Source organism: Python bivittatus, unplaced genomic scaffold (assembly GCF_059951505.1).
Source record: "Python bivittatus isolate LINGU-HERP-01145 unplaced genomic scaffold, Pbiv_v1 ctg000810_np1212, whole genome shotgun sequence".
NCBI classification, from domain to species: Eukaryota; Metazoa; Chordata; class Lepidosauria; order Squamata; family Pythonidae; genus Python; species Python bivittatus.
The window spans coordinates 2,664,335-2,682,582 of record NW_028277111.1 but is presented as its reverse complement, the minus strand read 5'-3'; the positions used below and the strand labels follow the sequence as shown (position 1 = coordinate 2,682,582).

At 42.5% G+C, this 18,248-nt stretch overlaps 2 protein-coding genes across 8 annotated transcripts; both read right to left on the bottom strand.

The window, feature by feature from the left end:
* Positions 1 to 829: 829 nt before the first annotated feature.
* Positions 830 to 9,414, bottom strand: LOC148213932 (uncharacterized). Of its 7 annotated transcripts, none has more exons than XM_088129620.1 (4): positions 8,728 to 8,812; positions 6,301 to 6,383; positions 5,451 to 5,577; positions 832 to 4,049 (listed from the first exon to the last, which is right to left on the bottom strand). In XM_088129620.1, the coding sequence occupies exons 2-4, from the start codon at positions 6,373 to 6,375 to the stop codon at positions 2,722 to 2,724; spliced, it is 1,530 nt and encodes a 509-aa protein (XP_087985746.1). In that variant the 5' UTR covers positions 6,376 to 6,383; positions 8,728 to 8,812; the 3' UTR covers positions 832 to 2,721. The 7 variants fall into 7 exon arrangements, with proteins under 7 accessions (XP_087985752.1, XP_087985751.1, XP_087985746.1 ...); XM_088129622.1 differs by lacking the exon at positions 8,728 to 8,812 and adding an exon at positions 9,289 to 9,410 and having other exon boundaries at positions 1,327 to 4,052; XM_088129621.1 differs by lacking the exon at positions 8,728 to 8,812 and adding an exon at positions 8,238 to 8,696 and having other exon boundaries at positions 1,327 to 4,052.
* A 2,751-nt stretch (positions 9,415 to 12,165) lies between these two features.
* On the bottom strand, positions 12,166 to 17,835 carry LOC103048794 (uncharacterized). Its single transcript, XM_025174659.2, is given in 6 exon segments — positions 12,166 to 12,359; positions 12,362 to 14,017; positions 14,768 to 14,894; positions 15,132 to 15,211; positions 15,707 to 15,833; positions 16,017 to 17,835. Coding segments are annotated over 6 exon segments (2,295 nt in total). The 5' UTR covers positions 16,272 to 17,835; the 3' UTR covers positions 12,166 to 12,309.
* Between the last annotated feature and the right edge of the window lie 413 nt (positions 17,836 to 18,248).

The window sequence follows — 18,248 nt, the reverse complement described above, 5'->3', positions numbered from 1 at the left end:
GTCATTCCCTCTTAAACCTTCCTGTTACAAAGTCTGTACTGATAACAGAAGCTACCTGATGTAGAAAAGGAATAATTGAGAAGATAATTGGAGAAATAAGCCAACACATCTGGAATTTGTTAAACTGGGAACAAGGACTTAATAGCAAGTCTGGGTCCCAAATCCTTTCTAAGTCCAAAAGAAGAAAAATGAGATTAAAGTCAGATTTTCCAAACTGTCAGTGTTCTAAGAACATCTTCCTCTGATCTTACTCACTTGTTAAGAACTTGCCTACTTGCTTAGACATTCTACAGACATTCTACACACGGTCAAACTTTATCATCAGAGCTTCTAAGTCTCACTCTTTCTAAGTATTTTCTTCTTCTCTTTTGTCTTCTGGACTGTTGGACATAATTACCCATGGCATCTCCCTCGTGTTCAGAAAAGATTCTTTCCTAGCTCTTTCCGGGATATTATACTGAAGAGTAACAGGAGCTTCCAGATCCCCTTCTTCAGGGGTCAGCCAAAGAGGAAAGATGGGGCACCATTTCAATCAGGTGTCCTGGCAAGGCAGATCCTGCCTTTCTAGGTTCAAAAGCCTTAACCATCTCAGAGAAGAGTTTTGCCCATTTCTGGAACTTCAATTACATGGTCTAGAGCAGGGTTTCTCAACCATGGCAACTTTAAGATGTCTGGACTTCAACAGTTGAAGTCCGGAGATCTTAAAGTTGATAAGGTTGGGAAACACTGGTCTAGAGTTTTCCCACAGGAAGGAGAAGGACTTCTAATGAAAAGTGGAAGAAACTTAATTTTGGTGGTCCTCTGATCTTTCTAGGGAATCCCCACCATGTTTTTTTTCCTGCGCAAGGTGGCCTTGTCCACCTACTGCCTTAAGCTTGCGCTGGCAGGACACGATTCCAGGTGAAGTGGGCCATCCTCCAGGGTCCTAGATAGCCCCCCCGCCAGAAAGGGGCTTGAGAGAGTATCACTCCCTGACGGACCTCCCCCCCATCATATTCATGATAGGCCAACTGTTATCAACACCATTTTGGACAGACTCTGAAGGTGGGGTTAGTAAACTCAACTCTTGGCAAAGACTAAAGGAGTAACAAGGTCTATTTGCAGGGCTTCTGTTTTAGAAGCATGAGAGTTACAATCCTGCAGACATTTGCACATTTTACTTACTGTAACATTCAACATGGAAAAAGAAAGCTTTTTGGTCAACCTCCTTTTCAGAGAGTAAAACAATCAGATATGTGAATTTCCCTTGAGCCCGAAGGTCCAGGGCTTTTATTCTTGAAGAACATCTTCTCCCAAAGGTTCTAGCAAAATCCCAGGGAGATAATTAAGTTATTCTTATGATTTTGCATAAGCCACAGAAAATTGGCTCACAATAGATGGACATTTTAAAATTTCAGCTTTAACTCATATTTCCCAAACTGCTGGGTCAATCATGAACAGCTTCTTTCTTCCAATTAGAATTCAGAGGAGTTTTCAATGCAATCTAATACCACTGCTTTCTCAAGAGCATTTATTCCCACTATACTTCAATTTTTCTCCACCATCATCACCCAGCTTTTCCCCATTATTTTCAGCCACCATGTCTGATGAAGTCTTCTATGAGAATTGAAAATGCTGGTAGACCAAACCTTCTAGCAGTTGAATAAATATATTTTAATATGGATATTATTTTTTATGTTTTATTGAAATAGTAGTAAAAGTGAAGGATCAATGCAAAGCTTTTCACTTAACTGTTCTGAGTAGAAACTATGCATTAACTTCAGTAAATCAATTCTTACACACTCAGCTGACCATATGAACCTCCTACAGGAATTCAGATGATATTCAAAGCAGTCTAGAAACTATACAATACAGACTCATTTAAGCTGCTGTTACTTGTAAAAAGGCTTTTTTTAATATTCAACCAGACTCTGTGTTCCTACCCCACGTCCTAAATTCTAGGATAAAAGATAACCCACAACTTTTCTCTTAATGATACCATTTGAGTGAGGTGCTTTCTTTAAGGCAACTCTGCATCCACGTGCCTTCCAGAGACATTTTAAAGCTTGCTAAGCGTGACAAGAAGTATGGCCAGAATATTGTCTGATTTTGCTAATGGTATTTCTACACGTACATATTTTTCTTCTGTTTTCTCAAATTAATTTTTTCCATCTATGAAATTTTCAGCTAAGATATGCTTCACTTAGTACAAGAGAGACGTTTTTGCTTCTTCTTATAAAATCATGTATCATTTGAGGGAGAGTTGAGTTTTGTTACAGGGTTCAACAATCTACTTCAGGAAGCTATAAAACTACTGTAGTCCCTAAGTTATTACATGGGGAACCAAGGGGTTTAAAGTTTGCAGTGATACATTTAAGCTGCTTTAGGCTGTCATGATGCACAGATGTCGCAATATATTCTCTATTTCTAATCAGTATATGGCTCACAAGCCAACTTATCTGTTGACATACATTTGTTTCTGTTCCTCTAAGCAATCATCTTCAGTTGCAGGAAGAATGGGACTTTCTTCCTTGCACAACATACAGACCATGGTCAAACATATATATGGGTATTTCCCTAAAGGTACTTTCCCCACATATTAATGCATTCTCAAAATAACTTCCTATCGGTGAGAGAAGTGTTTTTCTTTTTTTGCTTCTGGTAGAATCAGGCATCACTTGAGGGGAGGAATGGAGTTTGGCTAATGTAGCTTTGAAAGTGCTGCCTTAAAAAAAAGCCTTTTTAGGATTTTAGCATTTCTACGATTTGTCCTATGTGAGTTCTTTGATGAGAAATAAGATTTATCCTCTGACTAAAACTCTTCCCACATTCCAAACATTTAAAAGGTCTCTCTCCTGTGTGGATTCTTTTGTGGGTTCTAAGATTTGCCTTTGTGATGAAGCACTTTCCGCACTCCAAGCATTTAAAAGGTCTCTCTCCTGTGTGAGTTCGTTTATGGGTGTTAAGGTTTGTCCGTGTAATGAAGCCCTTTCCACATTCCGAACACTTATGTGGCTTCTCTCCCCTGTGAATCTTTTTGTGTGTAAGAAGCTCAGAACTGTGAGCAAAGCATTTCCCGCATTCTGAGCATTCATAGGGTTTCTCCCCTGTATGAACTCTGTAATGAGAAGTCAGGGAACTGCTCACAGTGAAGCTCCTCCCACACTCGGAGCACTGATAGGGTCTCTCCCCTGTGTGAGTCCTCCGATGTATTCTGAGATGCGTGTTGGAGTTGAAAGACTTCCCGCATTCCAAGCATTTATAGGGTTTCTCCCCTGTGTGAATTCTTTCATGGGAATTTAAGTTTGCCTTTGAGCTGAAAGACTTGCCGCACTCAAGGCATTTATAGGGTCTCTCTCCTGTGTGAGTTCGTTCATGTATGCTCAGCTCTGTATTACACGCAAAGCACTTCCCACACTCCAAGCATTTATGGGGTTTTTCCCTTGTGTGATTTCTCTTATGTATCACGAGTGCAGAATTGCAAAGGAAGCTTTTCCCACACTCTAGGCAGGCATAGGGTGCCCCCCCAGCATGAGCTCTCTGATGTCTACTAAGGTGAGGCTTTGAACTGAAATACTTCCCGCATTCCAGGCACTGATGTGGTCCATCCTGTATGTGAGTCTTCTGATGCCTTGTTAGCTGCGAGTTCGAAATGAAGCACTTTGCACACTCCAAGCATTTATACGGTCTCTCCCCTGTATGAGTTCTTTGATGCGTAGTCAGATGTGATTTCGAACTGAAACATTTCCCGCATTCTATGCATTTATACGGTCTCTCCCCCGTGTGAGTTCTTTGATGGGTATTTAGATGAGTTTTGGAGCTGAAGCACTTTCCACATTCCACGCATTTATATGGTCTCTCCCCTGTGTGAGTTCTTTGATGTATAGCAAGGTTTCCATTCCGATTGAAGCACTTTCCACACTCAAAGCATTTATAGGGTCTCTTCCCTACATGAGTTATTTGGTGATTATTTAGTTCTGTCTTCTGACTGAAGCTGTTTCCACATATTAGGCATGTATAGGTTTGATTGGTGGGCGGTTCCCCATCATCCTTGATTTCCCTTTCATCTCCTTCTGAAATAAAGACAGGAAATTGATAAAAAGCTCAGATTTAAAATGACTCCCCAAATCACTGAACTCCCTAAATGCACAGCTGTGATTAAGGGAAGAACAGAAAATTGTTTAGACTTAGATGCAGAGGCCTTACCATGCATTTCAAAAGCATTAACAAAAAGGTAAGATGCCCTGGACTGGCAGGACTGAACTCCCAGCATAAATGTGGTATGTCCTCTGTCATTCCAATGTATCCTCTAACAACTACACTAGGACCCAACCTCTTTTAGAAACGAGAGGAAATGTTCCAGATAAGCTCTGAATTCTCAAATGACCTGAGCTCTTAATACATGAAGAACGTCTTTGTACTTGCTTGGTTCTACTCCCATGTCAAGGTGTTTCCTTACTGCCCGCTGCCTCCAACATGTATCATCCAGGAAATGGACTGCAGGCCTTCTCAGCAGTGGCTCCAGCGCTCAAACTCTCCCTAGAAACCTACCTTTTCTTTTGTCTTCCAAACTGTGGAACAGACTGACTCTTTTTCATTCTTTCACTCTTTTTTTTTTAAAGAGGCAATACTCTTTCTGGGATAACACAGAGGGAATCTGGGATTATCTCCATGCAAAATCGATGCTCTACTATTAATATAGCAGTGGACAATCTTCTGGTGGCCAAGGAGGATGACTTCACATTTTGGGAAGGGACATTTATGGGCCATAAAGAGAGAGGGATCATATCAAAGATGGAGACAAGATTAGTTTTACTGCGGGGTGCATGTATGCAGAGAGTTTTCAACGGAAAGATTTTTCAAGAGCCAAACAGGGCTCATGAACTACAATGTACAAATCCTTTAGCTATGCCCATTCCCAAAACAGATGGTTTTTCAAGGATGCCTATGTGAAAATGTGGTTGTGTTCCACAGGATCCTGTGGAACTTAGTCCTGAGGGTGACCAAGCTGACCCTGAAGCAGATCTTAGTACTCCCATCTCGTTATGAGAGATGTTAAGAAGAGAAATCCTATTTCTGGCTCCTATTCCAGTCTGGGAAAAGCCATTTGGTGACTGTGGGAAACCTGAGGAACCCAACAAGGTTTGATCTTTAATCAACAAGGCATTTTATAGCTAAAAATGGGACTACCTACACCTGGTGAATTATGCTGTAGAATCCTATTTCGTATTACACTGCTTCAGATGCTGCTGGTTTGTAACATTGGTTACATTACCATTTAATAATCTTGAAACCAATGGTGAACCAAAACTAACTGCTAAAGATATTTGGTAGTTGAGAACTTCTGCTTCGCTCTTCTCATGAATAACTAAATGAGATGAAAGATCTGAAGGGGTAAAATACTGCTCATGGGGGGAAAAAATCCTAAATGAATTGAGTGGCACCTGTTTCTAGGAAAGAAGCTGCATTACCAAGAGAGGCCAAAATGCCACTGATCTCCTCCATGACTTCTCTGTGCAGAGCTTTCTGGTCAGGATCCAGCAACACCCACTCCTCCTCAGTGAAATGCACAGCCACCTCCTCCAAGGTGAAGAGCCTCTGGAAGAAGGAGGAGAAGGATGAGAAGAAGTGGGAGACCTTCCTTGCTCACAGATAACACAGAGATTTCTACTCTTCAGATGCAAAGCAAAGTGGGTTTTATCTTTGGGATTTCCACATCCATGAGTGACCAATCCAGCCTCACTGGCAGAAGCTTTGACGGAGGCAAAGACAGAGAGGAGATTCATTCAGACTCAGCGAGACCAGCGGGATGAAGGCCAGGTCACAGAAAGTCACTGGTCTGGGAGGTGCTCACTCTTTTTCTTTCTCAAAAAGGAATCCCCTTCTGCTAGCTCCACCACCCCTTTTCCCAGTTTGGAAATTCATGCTTTTCTCCTTTATTCCTTTACATATATCGGAGGTAACATGGTGGAACAGGAAGGAAAATTTAGAACACCACAGTCACATTGTTCACATTTAAACAAGCAATCAAATTAAAAAACATCAAATCCATCGTCAACAAATCTTAATATTTCAACCTATCTATAGAGTTTTTGCTTTCCCTGGCATTAAATATAAAATCATAAACCTGCCATTGTGACTAAGGGAGGTTTTCCTAGGGCTTGGAGTCTGAGATTTCCCCAGATCCTCCTCTCCCCAGTTCCCCCCGCCCTGTGGGATATAAACTAGAGGAGGTGCCTAGTGTTGCTCTGAGTGACAGTTCCAATCCCTAATCATCACAGGGTGTCACCAGCATGCTTTTTTCTCCTTCATTCTCCCTACCCAATCCAGTTGCGCAACAGCTTTTTCCCCTCCATTGAAAAGAACAGGCGGCTGAGTAGGTGTTTCCAGCATCATTCTGTTGGCTATAAGAGAAAGAATAGGTCCAAGTCAGCAATATCTGCTTATCTTAGAAAATACTTATTTTATAGTTCACATGGATTAAAACACATCACTTCTTATTTGACCACTAACCAGCGTGCTGATTGCCAGGCCCAAAATTTAAATGGCGTTGGGGACGGTGTCTCTCTTTGCACCTCTGAGACAGTGTTTTGACACCCAGTGCTTGAACCAGGGGCCCTGGGTGTGTGACGGAGCCTGTGTCCTCTCTGTGCTGAGGGCTTTTTGATTCTCTGGCAGCTATGGGTTTTATTTTTGGTTCATGTTTAGCAATTTTATGTATTTTTATTTATTTTAAAGTTGCATGCCACCCAGTCCTGTATGTGACATGGAAAGGCATATAAATTGAATATATAAATAAATAAATGGTGGGAGACAGACTGGAGGAAATCTTTACAGGCCTTTGTATGTCTGTCTGTCGCCTGGAACTACTGTTAGTTAAAACAGTCTCTTTGTTTAAGAGACAAAAATGAATTTCCTTTCTCTCTCTCTCTCGTGCTTCCTTCTCTTCATGATGTAATTTAGATTGTAGTGAGGCTTTTCTATCCTCTTTATAAATCTAACTTACTTCAGAGATAATGAATATCTGCTAGCATTCATTGATATTTGCATCCAATACCACTATATTATGAGCACGTTATTCTTTTCAGTGGGACCTTCTGTAACTTCAATTACCTGACATTCTTTTAGTCCTCTACATATACATAGAATATACCCTTTATAAAATATACCCTCTAATTATGGCTCCTGCTGAATTCAGATTTCTAACAAACAGACATACATTTTCATCTATACAAAACCAAATTTCAGAACTTAAACAAGAACAAAACAAGGAATAATAATACAAAGTTACAAAGATGTGAAAGGAAAAAAAAAGAAAAATGTTTAATTATATATACTATGAATATGTATACTGTCTTCAGAAGAGATAGAAATATTTTGGTTGTTTATGTGCCACTAAATTAGCTAAATTAATTTGTCCAGGTGACAGATTAGGAAATTCTTCATAAAATCTGGTAGTGTTAAAATGCATTAATATATTTGATTTTATCACACCTCTGAAGACAAGCATGTCTTTCCCCTTTTGCTAAAAGGCCCAGCAAGCCATAAAGAAGTGTTTTTCAAACTTGGCCACTAAGATGTATGGACTTCAACTCCCAGAATTTCCCATGCTGGCTGGGGAATTCTGGGAGTTGAAATCCACACATCTTAAAGTGGCCAAGATTGACAAACACTGCCATAAAGCTTCATTAGAATCACTTGTAAACTAAAGAGAAAGACACCAAACTCCTCATCTGGTGAGCAGGCAGCTCCTTCTTCCTCTTTTAAGCTTCTGCTGGATCCTTTTTTGCTTCAGGAAAAATCAGTCCCTAATAAGCAATGAGGGATGAAGATCAGGATGCAGTTTTATAGGAGGGAACTCAAACTTGGCATTGGCTTAAACACTCCTTGGATCATTATAACAAAAGCTGGAAGCTCATTAGAGAATAATATTATCTTTTCATGCATGGCAAATGTGCCTTCTTTTATAAAAACCTTACAGGTCTTGGCATGATATTTGATGCAGAATAAGATATTCTGCTTGGTACCTTCTGCTTTGGTTTTCTAATTAGTTGGCATTAGAGGGAATGTAGATCTTATTAGATTTATATTCCTCCTTTTCTGCAGGAGATGAAAGCAGCCTACCCACCAACCCCTCCTTCAGTATTCCCACAGCAGAAAGCCTGCGAGGGAGATGGGACTGAGAGAGAGTTATGGGCCCGGAGTCCCTGCGGTCCTGGTCCAGCCCCTTCCCCACCGAAGGAAGGAGCGCCCCGGACCTGAGAAAGAGCAACTCCCAAGGGCGATTCGAGGAACCCGAGCAGGAAATGAGAGGTCTCTCGCAGAAGATGTTTGCAACCTTCCCATAAGGAGCGGCGCCCCTTGGCAAAAAGCAACCGTCACCCCGAAGCAAGCATCAGAACTCGTGGCTCCTGATCACGTGCCAAGCCAGCAGCAGAGCCCATCGGGGAAAGGAGGTCTGTATCCACACAGCACGGGGGGAAGGTATGCGTGTACCCAGGGCCCCTTCCACGTGCAAAGGCCTAACCCGCGTGTGCCCCAGAGAGGCAGGAGAGTCCCGCCCTGCAGGGCTCCATCTGCGCCTGGAGAAGCCCCGGGAGCAAAGGCGGGGGAACCCTGAGAGTCCCCAGGGGTGGCGGTTGAGGGGGGTCCGGAGACGGGGGTCATCCCAGGGAGCTCCCCTCCGCCTCTCCTCCGCCTCCCGGGCCCCCCCCCTCCGCCCAGACCCGCCGCCAGGAGGGCGCTCACCGGGTCCCCGTGGAAGCACCGAGGCGGCGGCAGGAGCAAGAGTGGCCGTCCCGACCCGGAAGGACAACAGGCGGACAGGAAGGGGCGTGACCATAGAAGACCTCCTGAGGCAGCTCTAGCGGTCCAATTCCGTGCGCTTAACCCTTTCCAAGCCGAGCAGGTAAACCCCCGCTGAGCAAAGCCGGAGAAAGGCACCATCAGAGCAAGGTCTCCGATCATAAATTAAGGGCAGGTCCACATTGCATGTTTTTTTTGGGGGGGGGGGAGAACAGCTTCCAATGCATTACTCTCAAATTGATTACTTGCCACCAAGTCATTGTCAACTCTTAAGAGACCACATGGATTTTCTCCGTGAGGATCTGTCCCTAATGCCTCTGCCAGAATACCCAATACCTCTAGAGCAGTGTCTCTCAACCTTGCCAACTTTTAAGATGCGTGGACTTCAATTCCCAGAATTCCCCAGCCAGTGGGAATTCTGGGAATAGAAGTCCACACATCTTAAACTTGCCAAGGTTGAGAGACACTGCTCTAGAGGCAATATGTTGGGGAAATCTGACCTACCTGGTGCTATGCAGGAACCTAAGCTGAGAAGAAGAAACTCCATCGGTCCTTCCAGGCTGATGTCTTCCAACAGCCCCCCTTGACAAAAGGGTTGGGCACACCATTTGGATCGAATTTCTGATTCTATGAACTGCAGCAGATGGGTCTGGAGGAAGTATCCAAGCTTTAATTCAACTTGCCTGGCCAGAACATACAGATCCTTAAGCCTTTACAGCACTGCAGAGATTTGCAAATTTAATTTATTATATTCTTAACCTCATATACAAAATCTTCAGGCAATACATAAATGTGTATACAAACACAAATGCACACAATGGGGGAAAAATGGCATTTTGGCTACAATTATTTTAGTTTTTATTTTTTCAGAAGGGAAAGAATCGGAGATGCGAATTTTCTTTAAAGGCTTCATTGTCCAGGACATTGTTCTCAGGGAACTACTTCTCCCAAGTACTGTACAAGTGTCCAGCAAAACAGAATACTGAAGAAGAATAAAAATGCCTAAAATGTACTCCAGCTGTATTTTATATTTCCAAAACTGTGAATCAATCATTGTTTTGTTCCAGCAAGTTTTGGAAAAGTCCTTATTGTCCCTACATGAGCTCAGCTGGTGTATCTGCAAATTGAACTCATCTAAGATTGTAACCAGACAGTTTGTCTGATGAAACCTTCTTGGAAAATGCAAATGTTTGCACATGATTTTGGAACTCTTGAGACATTGTTTCACAGAACATGGAACAGATGTCATGTTTTATGTCGGGCTGAATTATCTCTTCATTACAATCCGACATCTCAAATACTTGTTAGTGCAAATGCCTGAACTCAACAAAACACTAGATTCTACTTTGCTGGATGTATAAATCACCACAAGAGAGTTAACTGCTAGCCCAGGCAATCCTGACATCTAAATATACAGAAACAATTCCAAAAAGAATTCCTCCCTCCAGTTTTAAGAGCAATTGGCTGTGCTTGCACAAGATGCTTAACCTGGTTACTGAATATGTTGTCCTGTAAACTAATCAAAAGGCCTGGGTCTGCAGATCAGGTTAAGCCACAAATAACCCATCCATATGCTAAGTTGGCAACTAACCTAATTAAATGTGCTCTGAAAATGCAATCTTCAAATCCACTTTTCAGGAGAGCTCTGGATCCACGTAATCCTTCTGCCAAACAGCCCTCATTCAACTAGCTTGCTAATCAGAATGTTATGATGGCATTAGTGAAATGCTTTTCTGAGATCAAGATATTTTACATCAACAGCATTCCAACTATTGACTACATTTGTTACAACTTCACCTCAATCCCAAAATTTTGAAGATTCCTTCATAAAGCTTTAAAAATTTAAGGTGATACAGTCAATGCTATTCTTGCCAATGTCTCTTCCCCCCATGTAGAAAGCAGGAAGGAGCAACTCTTGATGAATCATGGCAAACATCGAATGGCATTTTTTCATGTTTCAATTTCAGACATGATTTCACAAGCCAAACAACCTGATTGATACACATCTGTTTCTGTTCCTCTAAGTAGGAAAGCGCCAACTACCACAACTTTGTACTTTTCTAGGAACTTAACTACAGTACGAATAATGCAATTCTCTTTCTCTTGCATATATATGGATACTGGTTTCAGTTTTCCTAATGCACAAATATATACACTACTACATTGTGTATTTTTATAATTCAATATTTCACAAATAACTTTCCATCAAACTGATTTTCAACACAAAACAATGAACTGAGTCTAACATAAAAGCACTTCTCCTTCTATCATTAAGAGCCATTGTGGTTTATTTATTGTAATGAACTTCAACAACTTTTTCTGTATTTCTCACTTTTATTCTAAGAGGTTTTCCCTGTATCAGAAGTGAAGTTTACCCTCTCCCCATGTTCCAAACACTGACTGAGAATCTGGCACATTTCAGTATTTTTATGTGTTCTGAGGTTTGCCCTTGTAATGAATCTCAATCCACATTCCACAAGCATTAATAGAGCCTCCCTGTAAAACTCTCAGGTATGTCTTACTAAAACACTTCCCCTCCTTGGTTCCTAAAGGCTAACTAAATGAGGTTACTGCTCAACCTGGAACTCTTTGCTCATCCCAAAAGTTATGTATGTTCTCTGTGTGATTTCTTTGAAGTATGCAAAGATGTACAGGTAGTCCCCGGGTTAAGAACGCCTGGGTTACAGAGGACCCATTGTTAAGAACGGAGCCTATTGTAGCAAAATTTGAGTTAAATACACGACGGTTCAAGTTCATTACACAATACAACTTATACAGTATTATACAATAATACTGTTCCGGCTTACATATAAATTCGACCTAAGGACAGACCTTGGGAATGGAACTCATTCTTAAACTGGGGATTATCTGAATCCTTGTAATAAAGCACTTCCATTTTTCTAGTCAATTCTGTGGCTTCTTCCCCAAGTGAATATTAATTAATGCATAATTCAGAATCAAGCAAAGCCTTTTGAATTTATGTTTATCTCATTTGTATGGACTTGGTAATGGGAGGTGAGGGAACTAATCACAGTAAAACTCTTTCCATGCTCCAAACATGTATATGATTTCTCCCCCGTGTGATTTCTTTCATGGATACTAAGTTGAGACCTGAGAGAGAAACATTTTCCACATTTCAAGCACTTATATGGTTTCTCATCAGTATGGATTCTACGATGGGAAACCAGATGACTGCGTAAATTGAAGTTCATTCCACATTCCAAGCATTTATATGGTCTCTCGCTTGTGTGAGTTCTCTGATGTCTACTTAGGTGTGTGTTTGAACTGAAGCATTTCCCACACTCCAAGCATTTGTAGGGTTTCTCTCCTGTATGAATTCTGTGATGGGTGACAAGGGAGCTCTTGACACTGAAGCTCTTTCCACACTCCAAACACGTATAAGGTCTCTCCCCTGTGTGAATCCGTTGATGGGTTCTCAGGTGTGCATTCCAATTGAAACATTTTCCACACTCCAAACATTTATAGGATTTCTCTCCTGTGTGATTCTTCTCATGGGTGCCTAGGCTAGCCTTTGTGATGAAACATTTTCCACATTCCAGGCATTTGTAGGGTTTCCCTCGTGTGTGGTTTTTCACATGGATAATAAGGTGGGAACTGCGGAGGAAGGACTTCCCACATTCTGGGCATTTATATGGTCTCTCCCCTGTGTGAATCCTTTGGTGAGATGCTAGGTTACTGCTCACATTGAAACTCTTTCCACACTTCATGCATTTATATGGCCTCTCCCCTGTGTGGGTTCTTTGATGTCGGCAGAGGTGTGTGTTTGAACTAAAGCACTTTCCACATTCGTAGCATTTATAGGGTCTCTCCCCTGTATGTGTTCTCTGATGCCTGCGTAAATGTGTGTTTGAACTGAAGCACTTTCCACAGTCTGAACACTTATAGGGTTTTTCTCCTGTGTGAGTGATTTGATGGGTAATAAGAGAAGAGCTTTGAGTGAAGCTTTTCCCACATTCCAAACATTTATAGGGTTTCTTTCCTGTGTGGGTTCTTTGATGCCTGTTGAGTTCAGCTCTCTGGCTATAGCACTTTCCACATTCCAAGCATTTATAGGGCCTCTCGCCTGTATGAGTTCTTTGATGCCTGCGAAGGTGTGTGTTTGAGCTGAAGCACTTTCCACATTCCAAACATTTAAAGGGTTTCTCCCCCGTATGAATTATTTGATGCGTAATAAGAGCTGAACTCTGAGTGAAACTTTTCCCGCATTCCAAGCATTTATAGGGCTTCTCTCCCGTGTGAGTGCTCTGGTGTCTACTTAACTGGGCCTTCTGAGTGAAGCACTTTCCACACTCCAAGCATTTATGCGGTTTTTCCCCTGTGTGAATTTTTTTATGTTTGATAAGATCAGAACTGCGAGCAAAGCACTTCCCACACTCCAAGCATTTGTGTGGTTTCTCCCCGGTGTGAATCTTCTTATGCTTCACCAGGTCTGAACTCCCCACAAAACATTTCCCACATTCCAAGCATTGATAGGGTTTCTCTCCTGTGTGAATTTTCTTATGTTTAACAAGGTCTGAACTGCGAGCAAAGCATTTTCCACACTCTGCACATTTATAGGGTTTCTCGCCTGTGTGAATCCTATGATGAGAAGCAAGATTACTGCTCACGCTGAAACTTTTTCCACACTTCAAACATTTATAGGGTTTCTCCCCAGTGTGAATTCTTTGGTGTCTACTCAAGTGCCTGTTTGAACTGAAGCACTTTCCACATTCCAAGCATTTGGAGGGCTTCTCCCCCGTGTGAATCCTGCGATGTGAAGCGAGATTACTGCTCACACTGAAGCTCTTTCCGCACACCAGGCACCGATACGGCTTTTCGCCTGTGTGAATTCTTTGATGAATACTCAGGTGTGTGTTTGAGGTGAAGCACTTCCCACATTCCAAGCATTTGTACGGTTTCTCCTCCATATGAATGATTTGATGCATAATAAGAGCCGAACTTTCAGTGAATCGTTTTCCGCATTCCAAGCATTTATAGGGTTTCTCCCCTGTGTGACCTCGTTGGTGCCTCTCTAGGTTTGTCTTCCATGTGAAGCACTTTCCACATTCCAAGCACTGATAGGGCTTCTCCTTTGGGTGAGTTCTTTTGTGTGTGCTAAGCTCTACTTTTGTAAAGAAGGATTTTTCACACTGCAAGCATTTACATGGTTTGTCCTCTATGTAAAACCTTCCTTGGGTACTTTGTCCTTTCTTAATGGTTTTCCATTCCTCGTCTTGAGAAATAAAGACAGGAAAATGGTAAAATCAATGACTATTCTTAATAAATAGTTGTAATGATTGGAGGAGCTAAAAGTACTTCTGCATTTATGGATCACATTGCTCACATCTACTTCTCCTCAAATGTTACACTGTTTGTAAGTGGCATCTAGTTAAGGTGTAAATTAGATAACTGGCTTTGCAACCTACTATATCCTTTTTAAAATAAAAAAGAAATTCAAATATTAAGCTCTGAATTCCCAAATCATTCAAGTTCCCAATACATGAAAAATGTGTTTGTTCTTCTAGGACTCTTTGCTTATGTTAAGATCTTCCTTAACTGCCTACTCCTCTTATGGTACATTGTCTAATGCAGCGCTTCTCAACCTCAGCAATTTTAAATTGTGTGGATTTCAACTCCCAGACTTCCCCAGCCAGCATGGGGAGTTCTGGGAGTTGAAGTCCGCACAGAATTCTGGGAGTTGAAGTCTACACACCTTAAAGTTGCTGAGGTTGAAGAGCACTGGTCTAAGGTATGCATGATAGCACTTCTCAGCAGTCCTTCTGGCACTGTATAATACTCATCCTTGAAATGCTCTGATGCCAAGATGCCTTGTACTGATTGCTAAATTCTTACTTCAATGCAACTATAGCTTTCAATAAGTACCAATCCACATGAGGAAAAGCACCTGATGGGTTGACATATTATACCTGTGAATAAAACCCTAAACCATTTGCAATAGTTTCCAGAGAAACACGGAACTTACTTAGAGAGGCCAAAATCCCACTGATCTCCTCCATGACTTCCCTGTGCAGAGCTTTCTGGGCAGGATCCAGCAGGACCCACTCTTCCTCGGTGAAATGCACGGCCACTTCCTGCAAAGTGAATGCCCCCTGAAAAAAAAAAAAAACTACTGATAGATAATGTAGAGATTGTTAATAACCTAGATGAAAGAGCCAAAATAAGAGCTGGGTATTAACTTCAGGAATTTCACCCCCTCCCCCAAGGGGATTTCAGTCTTCTTATGAGAAAAGCTTGACAGCTACAAACAAAGAGGGGAAATCTTTGTTCAGAAAAATCAAATTGCCACTGCCTTGGATTCCCAGGGATCCTATCTTCATTCTCCTTACCGCATCCAGCACAGCAGCTGTTTTCCTTCCTTGAAAAAGAATGTGTGTTTGAGTCTGCGTTTCCAGCATTATCCTATCACCTGCAAGAAAAAGATGGAATTTATTTATTTATTGAGATAATTTCAATAACTGCCCATCTCACTTGCAGTAACATTAGGTGGTGATCAGAGGGTTAAAACTCAAAAGGAACACAATATAAAACAAACATCCAGGACAAGCAATAGAACATATACACCAAGACTAAAATCATCCCACTTTTAAAGCAAAGATTGGAGCTAAGCAAATCACCAATCAACCAACAAGGCTTATTTAATCTTCTGGCCCCAAAGCCAGAGGGAAATCAACAATGTCTGCTTATCTAAAGAATGCCTATTTCATACTTTCTGCTATAAGTAGCACACCTCGTCCCATTTGAGCTCTTGGCCCAGCAGACTCCTGCATTTATACTAATTCATTAAAAATAAAGTCATGCTTGAATTAGAGGGTGAAGAACTATATTTTTCTGCCTTCCCTAAAAAAAATCATTAAAAACGCAAAGAGAGCAGTAACAAACTTATGGTGACACTAAACCTTACCTTTTAAAGGAGCAGCTCTCCCTCCATCCAGCTGAATTCTGTTTCCGAAAGCTTTTGGCTTGATCACTGCTGAAGCTTTGTCTGCTTCTAGGAAGTTTGGGACTACCTCTGTAAACCCTCTCAATTCCTGAGAAAAATGACGGGGACAAAAGAATAGCATTAAAAATTAGAGGAGAAATAACAGAAGTAAATGTTTTACGGTCTCAGAACAATTCTCCTTAGATGATTAAAGGCCAAGCAGACAACAGAGAATTTCAGGATTTAAGCCACTTTTGAGACTAACTGAATTGCCAAAAGCAAACTTTCCCACCTGCTCTTTGTCCCGCTTCTTCTCCTCTGCCAGATTCAAGAGGAACTCTCCGGCTGGAGCCACTGCCCGGGAACTTGGATCTGGCCCATTCTCCATCTCTGGTGGAAGGACCGTCCTGAAATCCACCATCTCTGTGTATTGCTCCTGCTTCAGCCTCTCATTGCACAGAAGGTATATTTGGCCACCAATGCTTTGAGGACAATAATTCTGACAACGTTGGTGCTGTAGATCAGGGCTAACTGCATTCTCCTCCATGTTCTTCTGGACTGATTTGGAAACCTGCCCACTGTTCTCAAGTGGATAGTATCAGAGTGTCTTCCTGCTCCTCGAGGAACAGCTGAGTCTTAGATCTTTCCCTGAAGGATGCTTCCAGCAGTCAAAAAAAACCCTCTTTGTCCCTGTGTCTCAAGGCCAGGACTTACTTATTTGGAGCTGCTACCAAATCCTACGCAGTTAAGACATTCTCCAATGAAAGAGTACGACACTGGATTGGGTAGTACAGCAATCGTAAATGTCAGTGTGATCACACAATCCTGCCAGTAGATTCACAAAGCTCTCTTGTCCTCTTGATGTCTCTTCTCTTCTTTCTTCCTTTTTGCAGCCTCTGCTTCCTCCTTCCTCCTATCCCTTATTTGTCAACCCAGTCCCAGCCAGCCAGCACACAAGAAGGAAGCAGTGAGCTATCTGAGATGCTTAAATAACTACAAGACAAAGTTGCTGCTTTGGGACCTTTTGCCACTCCAGAGCACTCAGTGGTGGTATGTCTTTGAAGCAGCACCTAATTGGGTCAGTTGCACCTAGGGAAACATTAACCGTGTATAAAAATGGCATATGTGTAGCTAGTATCCGCAGGGTGACTGCTACAAGTCAAAGAGGAGAGAGAAATAAGGATTCAGAAATAGTAGAGAGATCATCAGTAAGAGCGGTGTTTACATTATAGCATCTCCAGCCCTTCCATCTTGTAATTGTAAACCATCCAGAGTGCTATAGTGATGAAGCAGTTTATTATTTTTTTAATTAAATAAATATATTTTGTTTTTACTGAGCAAACTAGGTAAAAAGTACACAAAAAGATAACAGAGGACAGTTTCTGCCTAGGAAAAAGCGAGGCAGAGAATACACAAATGATTCCTTGATACTGGTGGGGATATATGGCATACGTGTGCAGCTGCATATGTGTACAGCAAGAAGATAGTGTGTGTGCACGATGTGCGCGTGCACATGTGTATTTTCATCTGTACACATTTGCACATGCCCACCAGCATATGTCCTGAGTGGAGTCTGAGGACCCCAAATTATCTCATTATCGCAAGCTGCAGACCCAATCAACTTTGATCCCAAGAAGAATAAGCAGGGTAGGACTGAGTTAATTCTTGGAGGGGAGACCAACAGGAGATCCCAGGGGCGCAGACCCTGCTAGGGAAATGCAGAAACATCCCCAGAAAGAGGCGAACCGCTTTTCTACCGTTGCCATCGATGCGTCCATGAAGTCGCCGGAGCTGAGCTCGATTCGAAGCCGGCTTTCCCTATTTCCAGACCGCCCCAAGCCAATCTGGAAGAAAAGGCTGGGGACTCCTGAGATTCATAGGAAGTGGCGGCTGGGGAAGGGCCGGAGACGGGCGCTGCTGACGGGCAGCCTCCCTCCCCCTGTCCCCGCATCTCTTCCCGTCCTCGGGCTCCTGGCGGTCGGGCTCCACCTCCCGGGGCCCTCCGCGTCGCCCTCCGCCCGGGCCCGCCGCCAGGAGGGCGCTCACCGGGTCGCCGCGGAGACACCGAGGCGGCGGCGGCGGCAGCAAGAGCGCCCAGGAAATGGAAATAGGCTGCAGGAAGAGGGGCTGACATTGGAGGACCCTCTCTGCCGCTCTAGGAACCCGCTTTTCTGCCCTTAACCCTTTCGAGGCCGAGCAGCCGCAAGCGGAGTCTACCTCAGAGTCTTCATTCATTCTAGTGTTGGCTTTATTTTTTTTCTATATCTTATCTGGATTTTTTTTTTTTAAGATGCTGCTATATCTGTAAGAGGGAGAATAGGGGGGCACTGCTCCAGCGGATGGAGCCTTACATGGAAAGCTGAATGGATTGATTGATTGAACTTATATGCCTCTAGGATGGTGTTTCTCAATGTTGGCAACTATAAGATGTGTGGACTTCAACTCCCAGAATTCCCCAGCCAGCATGGCTGGCTGGGGAATTCTGGGAATTGAAGTCCACTCATCTTAAAGTTGCTAAGGTTGA

Coding starts and splice junctions, on each gene's coding strand:
- LOC148213932 (XM_088129621.1), bottom strand. CDS start 8,325: ATGGGAAGGTTGCAAACATCTTCTGCGAGAGACCTCTCATTTCCTGCT. Junction 6,384..8,237: donor TGGGAGTTGCTCTTTCTCAG/GTCCGGGGCGCT, acceptor TTTCTCTTATAG/CCAACAGAATGATGCTGGAA. Junction 4,053..5,450: donor TGGCATTTTGGCCTCTCTTG/GTAATGCAGCTT, acceptor TCTTTATTTCAG/AAGGAGATGAAAGGGAAATC.